The following is an 18,300-nucleotide window of genomic DNA, read 5'->3' on the forward strand; positions in this document are numbered from 1 at the left end:
CTGCTGCTGAGAGCTCTGTTGAAGAAGGCTGGAGCCAGCTGGTTCTCATCAGCGCCATCTCCTCTGTGCAGGCTGATCAGTTGCAAGTGGAGTCACTCCACTTACCTTTCAGGCTGCTGTTAAGCAGGTGAAGCATGGCCCATGGCCAGTTACTTTTGTCTCTTGACTCCACCCACCACTGGGACGCAGCCTTCGGAAGGCTGCTTACGAGGGAATGTCGCCCTTGGGCTGAAAAAGGTTTCCCAGAGCTGAGTTAGAACCTTAAAGGTCAACACCAGGACTTTGAGTTGTGGTACTCTGAGGCTCCAATACTTTGGCCACCTCATGAGAAGAGAAGACTCCCTGGAAAAGGCCCTGGTGTTGGGAAAGATGGAGGGCACAAGGAGAAGGGGACAACAGAGGATGAGATGGTTGGACAGTGTTCTCGAAGTGACTGGCATAAGTTTGGCCAAACTGCAGGAGGCAGTGAAAGATAGGGGTGCCTGGCATGCTCTGGTCCATGGGGTCACGAAGAGTCGGACACGACTGAACGACTGAACAACAACAACAACAACTCTGAGCAGAGCAAGCACCCACCAAGCTGAAGGCAGGGGCTGCTTTTGAAGTTGCATCAAAGTGAAAAGCAATTCCAGTGTCGCCTCAAAGAAGCAAAATTTCTCCCTGTTGCTGGTCAACAGCATTTGATGTCAGCCATAGTTTATGCCTTTATTCTGGCCTGCTTGCCTCTGCTTCTGCTCCACTCCCCCTCCCCAAATTCATTGACACCAACAGCAGCGTTTGCTGCAGCTTGCTGAAATGTTGCTGAAGTCAGCAACTCTATGCACTGCATTAGAGAATCCACTTTAGGGAAACGGATGCAGCTGTTCCCTTAGCAGTTTCTCTTACAACATCTCTTCAGCGTTCTGTGACTGCTATAACGGCAGTTCTGCCATGGTGAAAGATAAAGCCCCCCCCCCCCCAGTCTGCAATGCAGTTATGCCAAAGGCAGGAAATTGTTCCAGGGACTTTTTCTGTCTTCAGCTGTCAAGGTTCAGCCTGATAAGTATAAAATAATGATTAAAAAAAGGGAAAGCGTGCCTTTGATTCTGTATCAAGTACCTATATCTCACCGATAAATAATCACAAGGAGCTTCCAGAAATCTGGAATGTGGGGGAATGGCTTCCAGGTAAGAGAGCATGACTAGAACACTAGCATTTATCTTGTAAAGTGCTGGCTGTTAAGCCCTTGCCAAAACAATTAAGGGCTGTGTTGATTTAGTGATGAAGACTGCAATCTTAACCCCACTTACCTTGGGGTAAGCCTGATGGAAATCAGTAGCACTTCTGAGTAGCCGTGGTCAGTAAGTAACAGTAAGAGCTGTTCAACAGTGGAACGATCTCCCTTGGAAGGTTGTGGATTCTCCTTGCTAGGATGTTTTTAAGCAGAGGTTGGTTGGTTGGCCATCTGTCATGGATGCTTTAGTTTAGATTCCTGCATTGCAGGGGCTTGGACTAGATGACCCTTGGTACTATGGATCAGGGTTGTGCAGTAAGGCGATATGGTAGAGTGTGGAGTGTGCAGTTGCTCACTTTCTTAATCTCCACAGTTAATTGGAATAATTGTCTATTCCTGGACCTCTAGATTCCTTCGGCAGACGCCTCTTCTGGTTTGGCAAGCCATTCTTTCTTTTCTTCTTAGAACAGCAAGGTCCAGTTTAGATGCTCTAAAATACTCTACTTGCTTCTTGGGTTTGCCATGCTAGCAGGCACTCTTGCCCCAGTGTCAATTTACAGGAACACAGTGAGCAATAAATATGCCACCGTGCTCATATGAATTTCTCCTGGGAGGTAGCATCTGTTGGCATGTATGGGCATTACTGTTCTGGCATTGGCTTCCTCTTCATGACTGGGTCTGCCAGGGAGGCCTTGCATAGAGTAGCCTCCACCAACCTGGTGCTCTCCAGATATTTTGGACTTCAACTCCCATCAGCCCCAGTTTTTGTGGTCCAAAAACAACTGGAGGGCACCAGGTTAGCAAAGGCTGGCACAGAGCACAACTTGGGCCAGAAGACAGCAAACCATAGGCTATGTACAAGCCTGTAGTTTCCTTCAATGGGTTGACTTCAGTGGGTATTCACAAAAGTCATACTGGTTTGTTCCAGTGCACATAAGATACATCAGGCACCCCCAAACTCAGCCCTCCAGATGTCTTGGGACTACAACTCCCACCATCCCAAGCTAACTGGACCAGTGGTCAGGGATGATGGGAATTGTAGTCTGAGTTTGGGGATGCCTGAGATACATTGATCACAACCCCTAAATTTAGGCTCCTTGTGAGAAATTCATGACTCTGGAGAAGTCAATAGTAAGCTTGCAGTTGAAAGGGGTATGTGCGTGTTGTGGGGATGGGGGGAACAGAGGGGAACCCACTCCTTTGAGTAATTAACTGCCTTTTTTACTGTCAGATCTGAGCCATAGGCAGCTGTGAGGTTACAGTCAGGAGCTGAGAGCAAGGAGTTTAGTCAGTGGGGCAGAGCCTGAAAACAAGCTAAGAGCTACCCCCTCATCAACAATAATGTTCCAACTTGATCTCCTTACATTCACCACACAGGGCAGCTATGCACAGAGGCAGAAACCTCTGTTTTTTACCCTGGCAGTCCCAGCTGTTGACTAAGGGCAAGGGTAGCCAACTCCCATCCGCCTTGACAACTGACCATGGTGGCTGGGACCCCTGGCAGTTGTGGTCCTACAATATCCGGAGAGCATCGTGTTGGCTACTGCTGACTAAGCAGGGGAGCAATTTGCATGGCTATTCTGCTCCTGTTCTTTCTTTTTCCTGGAGAGATTATGCTAGGTTAACAAGGAACAATTTTGCTGAATCCTATGTCACAACTGCAGATCACACCTATGGAAGCCACTGCTGAAGTGGCATGCGGCAGGTTCAATTTGTCAACATAAAGCAAATTGAGCAAGAAAAGAAATTGCATTGCCCTGCATGTTGTCATTCTGTGCCCTGTGAATTGAAGAGCGAGTAGCTAGCCCTGACTGACTGACAGTGAAGATTTCAATAGATTACTATCTTTCGGTGTTTATTAATGTAGCCAACTACCTTTTCCTTCTCTATCAACAATTGAGCATTTCAAAGAAAAGAATTCCTGGATATATTCTGCATGCCTCATCTGGTGAGTAGGATGAAAACAGCAGGCAGAGTGTGAGTTACCGCAGCTCTGCACTGATGCATAATTGTAGACTCATAACAAAGGAAAGAGAATCCGCAGGGTTAGGTCTTGTTAGGAGCTGCTCCTATGGAAGGTTAAAACTGGAGTTCACGTCACCTTCAGATTAAATTAGGTACATAAAAGGATGGCAGAAATTGAATTAGAGCTGGACTGACATTTAGACCATCTGGTCCTGTTCCAATTGTATGACACCTCTCACCCATTCCCCTCAGATAACATGTAACGGATACATTTTTAGTCCCCAATTTTCATAATGTAGCTGTTAACTTGTCAGAGGTATATCATCTTGATATGTAAACATTTATATTCCTATGAAATCACCGCAGCCCACAGATAATGGGAAGATAGCTTGCAAGGTTGCTGATGTCTGCTGCTCAGAAGTAACTCAGTGTGCAAAGCCTTCCAACTCTATAATTCCATTATTGTATGACTATCTTTGAACTTATTTTGGTGCTGGAAATATTAAATGCAGCTTTTATTATTCAACGTTACAGTATATGACCTCCCCCTTCCTTTGGATGAAGTAGTAAGGTGTTGTTCAGCTTACATGCACCCCCTACTTATTTGAATGATAGAATGAAGGGAAGACTTATTCTTTTGGTACAGCCCTAGAGCCCTTTTCTACAGATGTTGCTGCCTGCAACTCTTGAAGAGGGCTGTGGTGTACATCAGGGATGGGGAACCTTTGACTCTCCAGATGTTGCTGGAATACAGCTCTCCTCTTTCAGGACCATTGGCCAAGCTGCCTGGGGCTGATGGGAGCTGGAGGGCAGCAATGTCTGGAGGATGGCAAGTTCTCGATTCCTGGTGTAAAGTGGTTTCTGCATGTGGGCATGGAAGCTGCAGTTGTGCCACTATCTTATACTGCTAGAATTCGGGATTTTGAAATAATATTTATTAAATAAGTATCCAGCCAACACATGCCATCAGTGAAAAGATTTATGCTAGCACAGCTTAACTTTCCTTCACTCTCCTCCCTCTGTGTGTTCCCCAAATCTGCTCTGGCATGTTGGGAGAACCTCTTGTACAGATTTAGGGGGCATGTGCAGGGAGGAGAGGAGGAGAAACTTCTGTTGCAAATGTGTAAATGCTTGTGCTGACAGGACACATTAGTTGGTCACCATTCAACATCTTATCCTTATAGGAAGTTTCCAGATGTTGCCAATCCACAGATCCAGAACTTCTTATCTTCAGTAACGGTGTAGCTTTCAGATGCTCTCTGACCATTCACTGACTCCAGCATTTAGTGGTCTTCAATTGATGCAGACATTGCAGTTTCTGTGTTAGTGTTTTTAGTACCATCTTGTATGTGTGTGTGTGAAGTACATTTTTTAAAACGTGATTGCTTTTATGACTGCATTATTTTACCTTCTTTATTATTCATCGCCTTGGGTGGCTTTGTGCTGAGAATCAATTCGTAAGTATTAAAACTAGAATGAGCTAGACGTGTAAAGGAGCAAATGCTGACATTTAAGGCAGCTTGATAATGGTTCCTTAATGCTTCTATACTGTGCCCTCTCCAAACAAACAGGAACATACCTTTCCCAAATGGCATCATCTCGCAGGGGAAAGGGCTGTGTCACAACACCGGCAAGTCCCCTATGAGGCACAAGGATCTGCCAATTTAATGTGCATGTTGCATAAACTGAGATTTGTCATTGCTTTTAATGAGAGAGATTAAAACCTCTTTCGTGACAAGTTAACAAACAGACACAAGAAAACGTGTCATGCTAGGGAAAGCAGACTCTGAAGATGCCTCTTGAAGACGTCAGGCTCTAGACAGACACTTATTTCAGAGTTTGAATGTAGGTTGGAAGCAGGCATACTATTTGTGGTAGTCCTTTTCAAATGTTTTGATGCAGGGATGAGGAAGTGGCTTCAGCTGGTGGATGTAGGAAGGGCCATTGTAGCACATCTGCTTGGCATGCATGCAGGTTCAATCTCTAGTATCTCTAGCAGTGTTTGAAATTAGCCAGGCGCCAGGTGCATTTTGCACCTGGCTTTCAACCACTTGCGACCAGGTGAAGATGCCTGGATGCCAGTCTGGCACGTGACATCTCCACCATCCAGAGGTGCATGCCTGGGGACCATTGGATCTGGACTGGTTTCACACACTGATACTCCATCCTATAGAATTCTATCAATTATATTTTATCTGTACAATCAGAATGCAGTCACCATTAAGAAAAAGAGGTCAGAATAGGCCAATATATATGTCGACTGTCCCTGGATCAAATGACTTTTCTTCTTTAAGTTCTCAAAGCTCTTAACCTAGCTCAAGGTTGTCATCTGAACTAGCCAGATGTTTAACTAAGAATCAATCACAGTCAGACCATCATTTGAAAAATAAGTCATTAGAGCCGTCTTGCCCCAAATTGACAACTAGATATTCCATTTTGGTGACTGTAACCTTCGTTTAAGGAGTCAATTGGCACCTAGCTTATATATCCGAGTTTGTAACACTGATGTAGTTGGGGCTGGGATAGAACCCAGCCTGAAACCCTGAAAAGCCACTTTTGCTCAGTGTAGACCAGGCATGGCCAAACTTGGCCCTCCAGCTGTTTTTGGACTACAATTCCCATCATCCCTGACCACTAGTCCTGTTAGCTGGGGATGATGGGAGTTGTAGTCCCAAAACAGCTGTGGAGGGCCAAGTTTGGCCATGCCTAGTGTAGACAGTTCTGTGCTAGAGGGTCCATCTTGGTCAGCTTCCTAACTTTCCTGGTGGCAGCCATGTTTTTTTTCTGTTCAGTTCCTCCCCAAAGCTATGGAATGTCACCATCACTCCCGGGTCCAAGTTGCTGTATGTGCAGCCAAAGCAAAGCATGGTAGCGAGTAGCCCCATGCAGTTGAGGCTCTATGGTAAGGATTCAAAAGAAAGAATTATACTTTATGGGAAAAGAGGTGTTGCTGCAGTCTCGCAAGCCCCAGGACGACCCCCCTCCTCCAATTTGTTCAGCTATTCTATTTACCATTTAGGCCCACATTTTGACTAGAGCGGACTAAAAATGGTTTGTGCATATTTAAAACTCTCGCTAGCGTCAGTGTAGGTGTAGTGCTCAAAAATGTCAATTTTTGCTGATGCTGGTAGCTAGACTATCAAATGCCAGTGAATTATATTGCTATTAGGATCAGGTTATGGGAATAGCTTAGTAAATTTATTGACGCTTTTAATCATTTTTCAGAGTTTAACAGCCTTTGTGAATGGATTGCATTTTGCATTATTTATTGTACAGCTTTCAGGATCTTTCCACCTCGCTTCCTATAAACTTGGTGATTGATATATTTAAGTACTGCATTTATACCCCACTTTTTTCTCAAAGGAGCTTGAAGTGTTGCACACAGTCCTCCCCACCCCCACCCCCATTTTATCCTCAAAACAACCCTGTGAGGTAGGTTGGTCTGTGAGACTGTGAACCGGCTCAAGGTCACCCTGTTTGCTTCATGGCTAAGTGAGGATTTGAACTCTGGTCTCCTGGATTTTCTACAGCACTCTAGCCACTGCACCCACCCCACACATCCTAGAGTTTTGACAATAAAACGTGCTTGGTTAGAAGGCGCAAAGGGCAATGGGGAGCTGACATGATGATGTCCTCCAAAAGTTTTAGACTATATCCCCTATCTTCTCTGACCAAGCTGGCTGGGGCTGATGAAAATTGTATTCCAAAAACACTACCCTGGGTACTGTTGGGCTAGGGCACATAACATACGATATTTGTTATGATAGTTCACCCAAACTTGAGGTGAATAGGAATTTATTTTTAAAGGAGACAGAACTGTATAAATAGAATACCTGACCACACTGCTCCTTTTATAAGATGCAAAGGAGAAATGCAAAAATAACCCCTTTGCTTTCCTGGGAGGCATTAAGGCAGGTTCTCTGAAAGATGATGTCACACTTCAGGGAATTCTAATACACCATTTATCGGAAACATTGTCTAACATGTGCAGATTAACCTTTGACTTCTGACACCATTTCTCTCAAAGTCTCGAACTAATATGAGCCTTCTGGAGACTGTGCAGTTTATAAATGATCAAACACAGTTACTAATGACTTCAGGTCGGTGCCTTGATCCCAACATACTGATGTGAATGAGAAACACCTGTGAGTGTTTTTGATGCAGCCCATCTCCCATTGAAGTAAATGGCACCACTTCTGTTCGCCAAGAGATTGGTTCTGCACCCTTCATTCCTGTTGCATGATCCTATGTACAGGGTGTTCAAAAAGTCACTCCACACTATCCTGTAAGTAAATGTCCATAGGTGTAGAGTTACCTTTTGAACACCCTGTACATCTTTATGCATTGTTTTGAAAATCAGAAAAACAGGCAGAGGTAACATTTGCAGGATGCTAGGCTTTATACATCTAAACTGAGTAATTGTTTAGTTCTCCCGCTTACAGATTGAGAAATAATAATAAACGGGTGTAATTCAACTATGTCTTCCTCAGAGTAGCCTTATTGAAATTAATGAACCTGACTAAGTTAGAGCCATTAAGTTCAATGGCTCTACTTTGAGGAAAACTTTGTTAAAATATTAATACAAATACAGAAAGCCTTTTGCATATGTTATCTCAGCAATTCTTATAACACTTCCGCAAAGTAGGTGAGTATTTTAGCTTTGAGGGTTGAGAGAATAGCTGCTTGCCTGAGGCCACTTGGTGAGTTTATGACAGATACTTGAACTAATTCACCGCTCCCTCACTTCCAGCCATTAAACTACAGGGGTGGAACAAGAGTTGCTTAGGAAGTTTTGGCCAAGATCACAGACTCGTATTCCAAGCCTCTGATAGTAACCTTATTATGGCCCTCCTGGCCCTCTGCATCATTATTCTGCTAAATATTAATGAGTTAATAATCTCATAATCTGTGTGAAAGACAATGTGAGTCATGGTATCCATCTCCCTACCCCCTTCCAAGCAGGGCTGATTTCCTTGGTGTATGTGGTGGGATTTTGATGAGGAAACAGTTAAGGGGTGCCACTTTCCCAGTTCAGTTTCCCCTTTTATAAAAGTTGCTTGCAGTTTGACCCTTATTTTAACCATCTACCTGTATAATTGAGCTTGCTAATGCCAGGATGTTTGTGTTATTGTTAACACTAGTGAACAGTCATCGTAATAGCACACTGCATTCCTATACTTGTCTACTCAGAAGTAAGTCTCATTTAGTTCAATGGGGCTTACTCTTAGGTAAGCATTGCAGCCTTAAACTTGATCATAATGGTCACAGTGCATTTTTTTTTTTGTTTCTGAGCATTTTATTTCCCTCTGACCTTGCTTCTTGTGACCCCCAACCCCTCACCATGTGCATGTATTTGTCTGCTAACTTGGAACAACACTTTGTACATCTGATGAAATGAACCTCAAAAAAACTTATGCTGCTATGTTCTGTTTTGAGGGACGGCCTCATCAGTAGCGGAGTCATGATCTAAGATCAGAGTTCCAGTTTAGGCAATCACGGCAAGGCAAGGGCAAGGTCTAGATTGCAGTTCAGCACCTTGGATAGCTCCATGTGTGTCAAGTGGACAGAAAGGGATGGGAATGCTTGGTGACAAGATCTGGTGTTGTAGGAATATAGAACAGCAAGTCTTCTTAAGCTCATTAAATACATAATAAAAATTCATGCCAAGTTCCACTTTTAAAAACAGCAGTTACTGGGCAAAGGTCTAGGATCATTGTTATAGGGTTTTCATCCATACAGTTAACTGACAAGTAACACCAGGGCTGGTCCTATAGTTAGGCAGAGTGAGGCAGTCACCTCAGGTAGCTGATCTTGGTTGTCATGAAAAGACAGCAAATTATTATTTATAGACTTCAGTTAGTAGGCAGGGTATAAATGCTCCCAAACACACACACACACACACACAAACAAATAAACTACCAGTATAGCATTAGTGTATTCTTTGTGCCAGGGAGCAGGAGATAGGCTTGTGGGATTTTCTGCTTCGGGTATCTGAATGGTTTGACCAGTTTGAGGTATTATAGATTGTAATCAACCCATTGAAACTAATGGAGCCAAATTAGTAATGTTCATTAATTTTAACGAGTCTACTCTGAATAGGACTAATATTGGATAAATGCTTTGTGCCTTGACGACATTGTTGTGGGGGGCAGTGGTTCCATTTGCTTCTCCGTTTTAGGCTGCACAATATCCTGGTTATAATAATTTTATTTATTTGCTTGTTTAAAAAAACGTATATACCACTTTTCATTTATAAATCCCCAAAATGGTTCACAGTAGGCATAAAAGCCATTAAAATAATAAACAAACAAACAAACAAACAAACAAATTCCAGCAACTGCAGCAGCCAGAATTCATTATCAACAGCAAGGAAATTCAAAGGTAAACGGAAAGATCTTTAAATCTGTGAAAACATCCCATTGTTGGTGGTTGCCTGATCTCCACAGGGAGCTCATTCCATAGAATGGGTGCTGCAACAGAATAGGTTCCCCTCTGAATCCCAGCCAGCTGAATTTTTGATAGGTTGCAATGCAGTCAGGAGGCCCTCAGAACTGTAAATCTAAAAGAAAACCAAAACTCTTGTCATCAAGCAGAGATTTTAACATCCTGATTTGCTTTTTCTTTGTTTTAGTGACTGTTCCAGCAGCTGTTCCCTTGGCGTGTGAACCTGAGAGCAATAAGACCAAGGCGCACAATCCGCGGCCACGACTCTCTATTTCCTCCCCGCGGACAACTGTGATCGCCAGCATGGAAGCCCCATCACAGGGTTTGCAGACGGTCATGAAGTGGAAAACGGTGGTGGCCATCTTCTTTGTGGTTGTGGCCTACCTGGTTACCGGGGGGCTTGTGTTTCGTGCCTTGGAGCAGCCGGAAGAAAGCAGGCAGAAGGACAGAACAGCCAACGACAAGGCAGATTTCCTTCTGGAGAACAAATGTGTATCTCAGCAGGAGTTGGAGGAACTGATTAAGGTGAGAAAACTAGAAGGGATATACTAATGAAACTCAATGACACTGCAGTCTAGATTCGAAGTTATGGGAAATGATGCTTCGCCGCTATGTAAATGAACTACGGCAAGCATTGGGCTTGGGTGCTCCTCTGCCCCATTTTCTTCAGTTTTATGACTATAGGAATGAAATCAAAAGCACCTGCCTTTGGTTTTAAGTGAAGTGTGGCTTTCCGTCATGCCTGAAGCCGAAAACTGTGGCTTGTTAAAATTATGGTTAATGAGAATGCTCAAAGTGTGGTTTTACTTGAGGTGTGATCTGAAAGCATCTTTTTGCACAAGTTCTGGAGTGGTTTTCCTGGTGACCTGAAGGGGCTGCTTTGGATCCCTTGGATCCCAGCCACTGTTTCCTAAAATGTTTCCTAAAATGTATCTGAAGAAGTGTGCATGCACACGAAAGCTTATACCAAGAACAAACTTAGTTGGTCTCTAAGGTGCTACTGGACAATTTATTTTATATATATATATATATATATATATATATATATATATATATATATATATATATATATATATATAGACTGTGTCAGACCAACACGGCTACCTACCTGAATCTAAAATGTACAGTAAGTTGAGAAGAAAAGATCTCAAGAGATGTTTCCATTCAGAATGTTTCTAAGTTCAGGCAGAAGCAGGTCTGGCATGTACAGTCTACAGACCCCAGTTTTTATTTTATTACATCAATATACCAACTTTTTTCCTCCAAGGAGTTCAAGATAGCATACATGGCTCTTCTCTCCCCCCCCCATTTTTATCTTCACAACAATCTGTCAGGTAGGTTAGGCTGAGAGGTGGTGACAGGCCCAAAGTCGCACAGTGAGCTTCATGGCTGAGTGGGGATTCGAACCCTGGCAACCCAAGTCATAGTCTAACACTCTGAGCACTGTACCATACTGGCTCTCTGAATGTACTATTGTATCATGGCAGTAATATATTGCTTATTGCCCTTTAGAAGAGGAGCAGGAAGATTTTTGCAGGATGAGTGCCACACTTCCTCATGGCTAGCCTTGGTGGGCAGTGGTAGGCAGAACCAAAGCAAAATTGGGTGTGGCCAGAACCCCCCTCAAGGGCGCTCTCTCTCTCTCATACACACACACACACACACACACACACCCCTTTCCCAGCTCAGCCCTCCCCAGATGCAGTGTCCACAAAGATCACCCCTCCACCACACAGCAAGTGCACTTGAAACAACCTTTCCCCCCCAAGCCTAATTGTGGTGCAGGCAGCTGATTTTGTTGGGGTGGTCTAGCGCATAAGGAGGCGGAGTTATATTCCCTCAGTGGTGAGCCTGTTAGGGCAGGGAGGCCAACAGTAGGTGGCGCCAGAGACGTTAATAGACAGAGCCAACTAGTTTGCGTTTTGTCCCCATCCTCCTCCTTGTTGAGTTCCACAAAGGCAACACTGGGACCAAGGAGAAGGAAGCTTACAGGCCATGGTACCATCTGGACTGGTTGTAAGTAAGAAGGGAGCCAGGTGGGGGCTGGCTGGGAGCAGGATGAGGTTCAGTGCCTCATTTGCCCAAAGGAACCAGCTTTCACTGCCTTTCCCTCCCCAGCTTCAGTCCTCCCCTTCTATCCATGTCAAGTGAATATTCATGCCAAGTGATGTGTGGGGGGAAGAGGAAAGGAGAGGAGTCCTCCATGGGTTTCATCTGGCCCCAGACTGACAGCCCACAGGCTCATCCTTGCTTTAGGGAACACATGGGATAGAAAGAAGAAATACAAAAGACATGGCCTTTAGTGCTGTGGCAGCTACACTTTGGAATTCCTTACACAGGAACTAGTCTCTGCTGTCTTTTTTGTCTACCGAAGACCTTCCTCTTTCAATAAGCCTTTTATGCAGAGATCTTGCCTGGTTTGCATCTGTATTGACATTGCTTTTAGCCGTTTTGTTGTTTGCATGTTTGGGAGGAAGGCCAGCATATGAACATGGACAACAATGACATCCAGTTTTGACTCTCTTTTTATTATTAGGAGGAATTTAGCACCGCTTCCGTGGTCTCTGACTACTCACGGTTAAGGAAGAATGTTAATGGGTTAGGAAGGAAAGGACCCCCCTCCCAGCCAGATGTTTTGCAAGCCAGCAAAGGTGGGGGCAGGTTGTTGGAGACAGCAGCTGAACAGCTGATCGGCTGAGCATCCATGGCCAGATCCACTTGGCTGAGGAAGAGCATGCTGGAACTGGCAAGCGCACAGACTAAAGCACAACACCAATAAAGTGTGAAGTTGTACTTAAACCAATAAACCTCTTGGCAGTACATGCTGGCTGTCTTGCATGCCGGCAGGTTTGAAGCCAAAGAGAGCAGGAAATGGGTTGACAGGATGGCCAGCTATTAATTGTGGGAATGTTTAGGAGTGTGGATGAGTATATATTATTTATATATCTCAATCCCAGCTTGTGTGAGCAAGCTCCAAACTTAGCAGAGTTTACATTCCCTTTTAAAACACAGCAGAAAACGTTTGCATAGGCTTGCTTAAGCCAGCTATATTCCTGGTATATTTCCCCTTGTTCCCTCTTAAAAGCAAAAAGACACAATACTGATTATAAGATATGAAAGGAGTTTACTTACAGACATCCAAGAGTTACAGTACATGCTTCAAGGAGGCAGACAAACTTAGATAAATGTATTTACATGCAGTGAAGCTGCTTCCATGAGGGAACAGGCTTCACCTCTGCTTCTCTCAGCTGCAGGCTGAGAGAGAGCATGCTGCTTCTTCAAAGGATGAGGCAAAATGGAGAGTCTTCTTTGGGATCTTCCTCCCAGGTAAGACCACACCTACTTCTGGTTCCTGTAACTCAGTCCAGGTAAACAGGAAGTTAAGCCTGGAGGACTGAGTTACCTTCATGTCCTCTCTAGGAGTGTTGTGTTTGGCTGCTCTGTGTTTACATCCCACAAACCCCTTCTCAGACGAACACAACATACAAAAACATACAACTTTATTCAACCACCCAGAGTCCCAGCTTGACACGTAGATTCTGGAAACTCTCTCTTGGGAGGGGCTTCGTCAGGATGTCCGCAGCCATCTCATTGGTGCAGCAGTACGACAGTTCCACAAGTCCATCCTGGACTGCCTGACGTATATAATGGTACCTCACACCTATATGTTTTGTCCTGGCAAGGAACTTTTCACTCTGAGTCAGTTTTATGCAACTCTGATTGTCCTCCAGCAAACTGACAGGTTCCTTTCTCACCAAACCAAAGTCCTTGATGAGTTCATCGAGCCAGGCAATCTCTCGGCACGCTTCCGATGCAGAAATATATTCAGCTTCTGTGGAAGATAATGCTACACAGTTCTGTTTATAACTGCCCCACACAACAGGTCCATCCCCAAACATAAAAACATGACCACTTGTTGATTTATAGTCAGCATTATCCCCAGCCCAATCTGCATCAGTGTACCCCACCAACTTAGGGTCACTGACAGCTGGCAACCTTAATTTACAGTTCACTGTACCCTTCAGATAACGCACCACCCTCTTCACGCCAGCCCAATCATGCTCAGTGGGAGAACTCACTTTCCTGCTAAGAATCCCCACTGCATTGGCTATGTCAGGTCTACATGTGGTAACTAAATACAAAAGTTTACCAATTACCGACCTATATTCACTGTTATCTGGCAACAGCTTCGAATCCTGCTGATTCTTCAGGAAGTCTGTGGCCATGGGCGTTGCAACTGTGTTTGCATCTTGCAACTGCATGCATTCAATCAGTTCATTTATTTTCTGTCGCTGGCTGAGAAGAAACGATCCGTCTTCTTCTCTTTCCACTTGGATTCCTAGGTAGTACTTGACATCTCCTAGTTCTTTGACTCCCACCTCTTTGCTGAGGTGTTTCACAATTTGCACATAGTCTCTGTTATTAGATGTTGCGATAATCAAGTCATCAACGAAAGCCAATATATAAGAAAATTGTCCATTATTTGACTTACTGTACAAGCACTTGTCAGCGTTTCCTTGCTTGTATCCAAGTTGCACCAGCATACTGTGCAATTTCTGATTCCAAGCTCTAGCAGCCTGCCTTAATCCATAAAGTCCTTTTTCTAATTTGCAGACTAGATGAGCCTCATTCGGTTTTATAAAACCCTTAGGCTGTTTCATATAAATCTGTTCTGTAATCTCGCCATGCAAAAACGCAGTCGAAATATCGATGTGACGCACGTCCATTTGCTTAGAGGCTGCTATGCTCAAAAGCATTCTTACGCTACTGTATCTTACAGTTGGTGCAAACGTTTCATCATAATCTTCACCATATTTCTGCGAAAATCCTTGTGCTACTAGCCTTGCTTTGTAGCGTTGCACTTCCCCTTCTGACCCCTTCTTAACCTTGAAAACCCACTTGCAGCCAATGGCTTTCTTACCCGGAGGTAGTTCTGTGAGGGTCCAAGTCTTGTTTTGATGCAGTGCATCCATCTCCTCCTGCGCGGCCTTCTTCCAGAGACTAGCTTCTGCAGTTGGCATCCGCTGAATCTCTTCCCATGTGGAAGGTTCCTGTGGTGACGCCGACCCTGCAAGGTAGGACAACCTTACCGGTGGAACACCTCTGTTGGTTCTGGATGAGCGTCTGACCTCTGGTTCTGGTTCCTGAACCGCATCAGCTTCTTCATCATCCTCCAACGCTGGCATGTCCCCTTCTGGATCCTCTTCGTCTCTGGAGCCGCCAGGATTCTGGTCCTCTGCGTCTTCTGGTGCATCACCTGTAGGGGGCGCTATGACACTAGAAGGCAGATTAGTACTTTGTGGGGTTACAGAAGGAAAGTGTATAAGTTCTTGAGTCCATTCTGACTCCTTGGAACAGTCAATGACAGTCTTCCTTGTGTCAACCTTTGCATGCTCATCAAAATAGATTGCATGTTGTGCGCTGACCTTACCAGTTCGTAAGTCCATCACTCTGTATCCTTTTCCTCCAGAGGCGTACCCAACCAGGATACCTGCCTGTGCTCTGGAGTCTAGCTTGTGTCTGTGTTCCTTGGGCACGTGATAGTAACACAGACTACCAAACACACGTATGTGTGACAAATTAGGCGTTCTTCCATGCCAAAGTTCAAATGGTGTGCGCTCTGCCCCCTTGGTGGGCAATCTATTCTGGAGATAAACGGCTGTATGGGCTGCATTTCCCCATAGTCTTTGGGGCAAGGATGCTTCCTTTAGCATGCATCTTGTCATTTCCATAATGGATCTGAATTTCCTTTCGGCTATCGAATTCTGTTGTGGGGTATATGCGACTGTGGTTACATGTATGATACCTTCCTTGGACATGAGATCTTGCATTTCACGTGAGCAGTACTCACCTCCATTGTCACTCATCAACACACCTGGAGCTCTCTGGAACTTGTTCTTGACCATGGCAATGTAGTCTCTGAACATTTCTACTGTCTCACATTTCTCTCTGATGAAATATGCAACACAATATCTCGAAAAATCATCAAGAAATATCAATATATATTTGTTGTTTCCAAGTGATGGAACATTGATTGGTCCACATAGATCTGAATGCACAATGTCCAAAACTTTAGTACTTCTTTGCTCTGCACAACGTGGAAAAGAAGGTTTTACAGCCTTTTCAGTTATACAACTTATGCATTTTGTTGGAGCCTGGTTGTTGCTCCCTTTTACCTGCAAACCTCTTACAAGATCCTTCTTTTGTAGATCCAGAATGACGTTTCTGTCTCTGTGTCCCAATCTTCGGTGCCACAGCGTTAAATCTGCTTCATCCTTCTGGCTGGAATGGGCGACTTTTGCAGACTGCTTTTCTGAAACATTAAGCTCATAAACCCCATTTGTTAGTCTGGCTTCAGCATACACTTCACCATCTTTGGTTACACTACATTGTCCATTCTCAAATGTGATCTTGAAGCCTTTCTTGTCCAAAGCGGACACACTGAGTAAATTGCAGTTCAATTCTGGCACATACTGAACATCAGACACTCTGGTTCTAAAAGACTCATTATCTACATTGAATTCCAAATGCACAGAACCTGCACCTTCCGACTTCAAAATGCGGCCATCAGCTATTTCGATCTCAGATTCTTGATCATTTAATTCATTAAAATATTCTTTTAAAAAACAGTAATGGGAGCTCGCTCCAGAATCTAAAATCCACGTATTATGCACATTTTCATAATTCTGGACAGCTAAACTCCTCTCTTGTAACAGCATGGAGCACTTAAATCTTTCCTTCCTTTCTGCCTTTTGCTGAAAGGTCTGGGAATTCTTTGCTTTAGAAGCATAATTACAGTCACTTCTCCTAGAGTTGCGTTCTTGAGAATCCAAGCTTTCTCTGCATTCCTCTCTTAAGTGGCTGATTAATTCATTAAAAGTCAGATCTTTTGTGTGATCCATTAGGCTTCTAAATGAAGAAAATGCTGGTCCTAGCGATGCTAGCAAGAAAGTCACCTTAGTCACTTCATTAAGAGCTTCAGGAGTGAGAGCAATTCTTTGCACAATCTCTGAAAAACTCTTAACATGTTCTGTGAACTGCTCTCTGGAGTTCATCTTTAACTTGAGCAATTTATCTAGCAAATGCCTGTAGGAGTTCTGTGTAGATGCTCCATAAATCCGCTCAATGTCTTTTAAAATCTGGGATGCATCATCCTCAATGTTTATTAAGGATAGATGCTCATCGCGAAGTGCACTTAAAATTATGTGCTTGGCTTCGCTATTCTTCCTTTCCCAGGCTTCAATTTTGGCTAAATCTTCTTCTTTATCTCCTGTAGGCTTTTCATCTTTTATAGCCTGCAGAACGTTCCTTGCACTCAGATATACCATTAAGCGTTGCTTCCAGTGCACAAAATTATGGTCGTTCAGCAGCATATAGTTTGGCCTTGCTTCACTAACAAAAGCTACACTAGCCATCTTAAAATTCAAAAAGTTGAAAAAATTTCAAAAATCCAAAAAAATTGTCAAAAATTCCAAAAACAAAAACTCAAAAATGCTCAAAAATACAAAAAACTCAAATAAATCTTCACTGCCTCTGAGTACTGTAAACTCTGAGGGAGGGGAGGGGGATTAATCCCTTTTCAGCACAGTAACAAAAGAACAAAGACAAAGAAACATGTGCTCACCAGGAAGTACTTTAAAAAAAATCTAACTCAACTCAAAAACACAATCCAATGCAATCCTTCAAAAATACACAAAAATATGCAATACTGGGCCCATAACCCTTTGTGGGAATGTTTAGGAGTGTGGATGAGTATATATTATTTATATATCTCAATCCCAGCTTGTGTGAGCAAGCTCCAAACTTAGCAGAGTTTACATTCCCTTTTAAAACACAGCAGAAAACGTTTGCATAGGCTTGCTTAAGCCAGCTATATTCCTGGTATATTTCCCCTTGTTCCCTCTTAAAAGCAAAAAGACACAATACTGATTATAAGATATGAAAGGAGTTTACTTACAGACATCCAAGAGTTACAGTACATGCTTCAAGGAGGCAGACAAACTTAGATAAATGTATTTACATGCAGTGAAGCTGCTTCCATGAGGGAACAGGCTTCACCTCTGCTTCTCTCAGCTGCAGGCTGAGAGAGAGCATGCTGCTTCTTCAAAGGATGAGGCAAAATGGAGAGTCTTCTTTGGGATCTTCCTCCCAGGTAAGACCACACCTACTTCTGGTTCCTGTAACTCAGTCCAGGTAAACAGGAAGTTAAGCCTGGAGGACTGAGTTACCTTCATGTCCTCTCTAGGAGTGTTGTGTTTGGCTGCTCTGTGTTTACATCCCACATTAATAAAACCCCAAGCACAAAAACCACACTTCTGCCCTATATAAGCTTTGGAGCAGCTGTCCTATCAACTTTGTATGGGTCTTCATTTGCAAGGATCCAGAAACAGTGTGAATTCTTGCATCAGAAGTCAGCCTTTAAGGTGACTTCAAATAGGGATTTTAAAAGCCCACACAGAGACCAACCAATGGTAATAGGTGGAGGCTTCCAGCCTAATCCCTCCATCTGAATTCAACGCATGGGGTAGCGATCACAAACCGTTATCACCCGACAGCTGTGTGTTGGCCTGTATGAAATAGATTTCATCTTGCCGCAGTTCTCGGTTGAAAGGTGACTTGGTTTCCAGAGCCTTTCTTTGTCAAACTAAGCAGGGGTCCCAGAGTATATGAGTGGCCTT

The 18,300-nt window shown here is 43.7% G+C and overlaps 1 protein-coding gene across 1 annotated transcript in view; it reads left to right on the plus strand.

Annotated features, from left to right (window-relative positions):
* The window catches only part of KCNK10 (potassium two pore domain channel subfamily K member 10), a 72,785-nt gene that overhangs the window by 15,631 nt on the left and 38,854 nt on the right, over positions 1 to 18,300 (plus strand). Inside the window, exon 2 of the mRNA XM_033141627.1 lies at positions 9,810 to 10,147. Coding sequence (XP_032997518.1) covers positions 9,810 to 10,147 — 338 coding nt within the window. The remainder of the gene's footprint in view (positions 1 to 9,809; positions 10,148 to 18,300) is intronic.

Source organism: Lacerta agilis, chromosome 1 (genome assembly GCF_009819535.1).
Source record: "Lacerta agilis isolate rLacAgi1 chromosome 1, rLacAgi1.pri, whole genome shotgun sequence".
In the NCBI taxonomy this organism is placed as follows: domain Eukaryota; kingdom Metazoa; phylum Chordata; class Lepidosauria; order Squamata; family Lacertidae; genus Lacerta; species Lacerta agilis.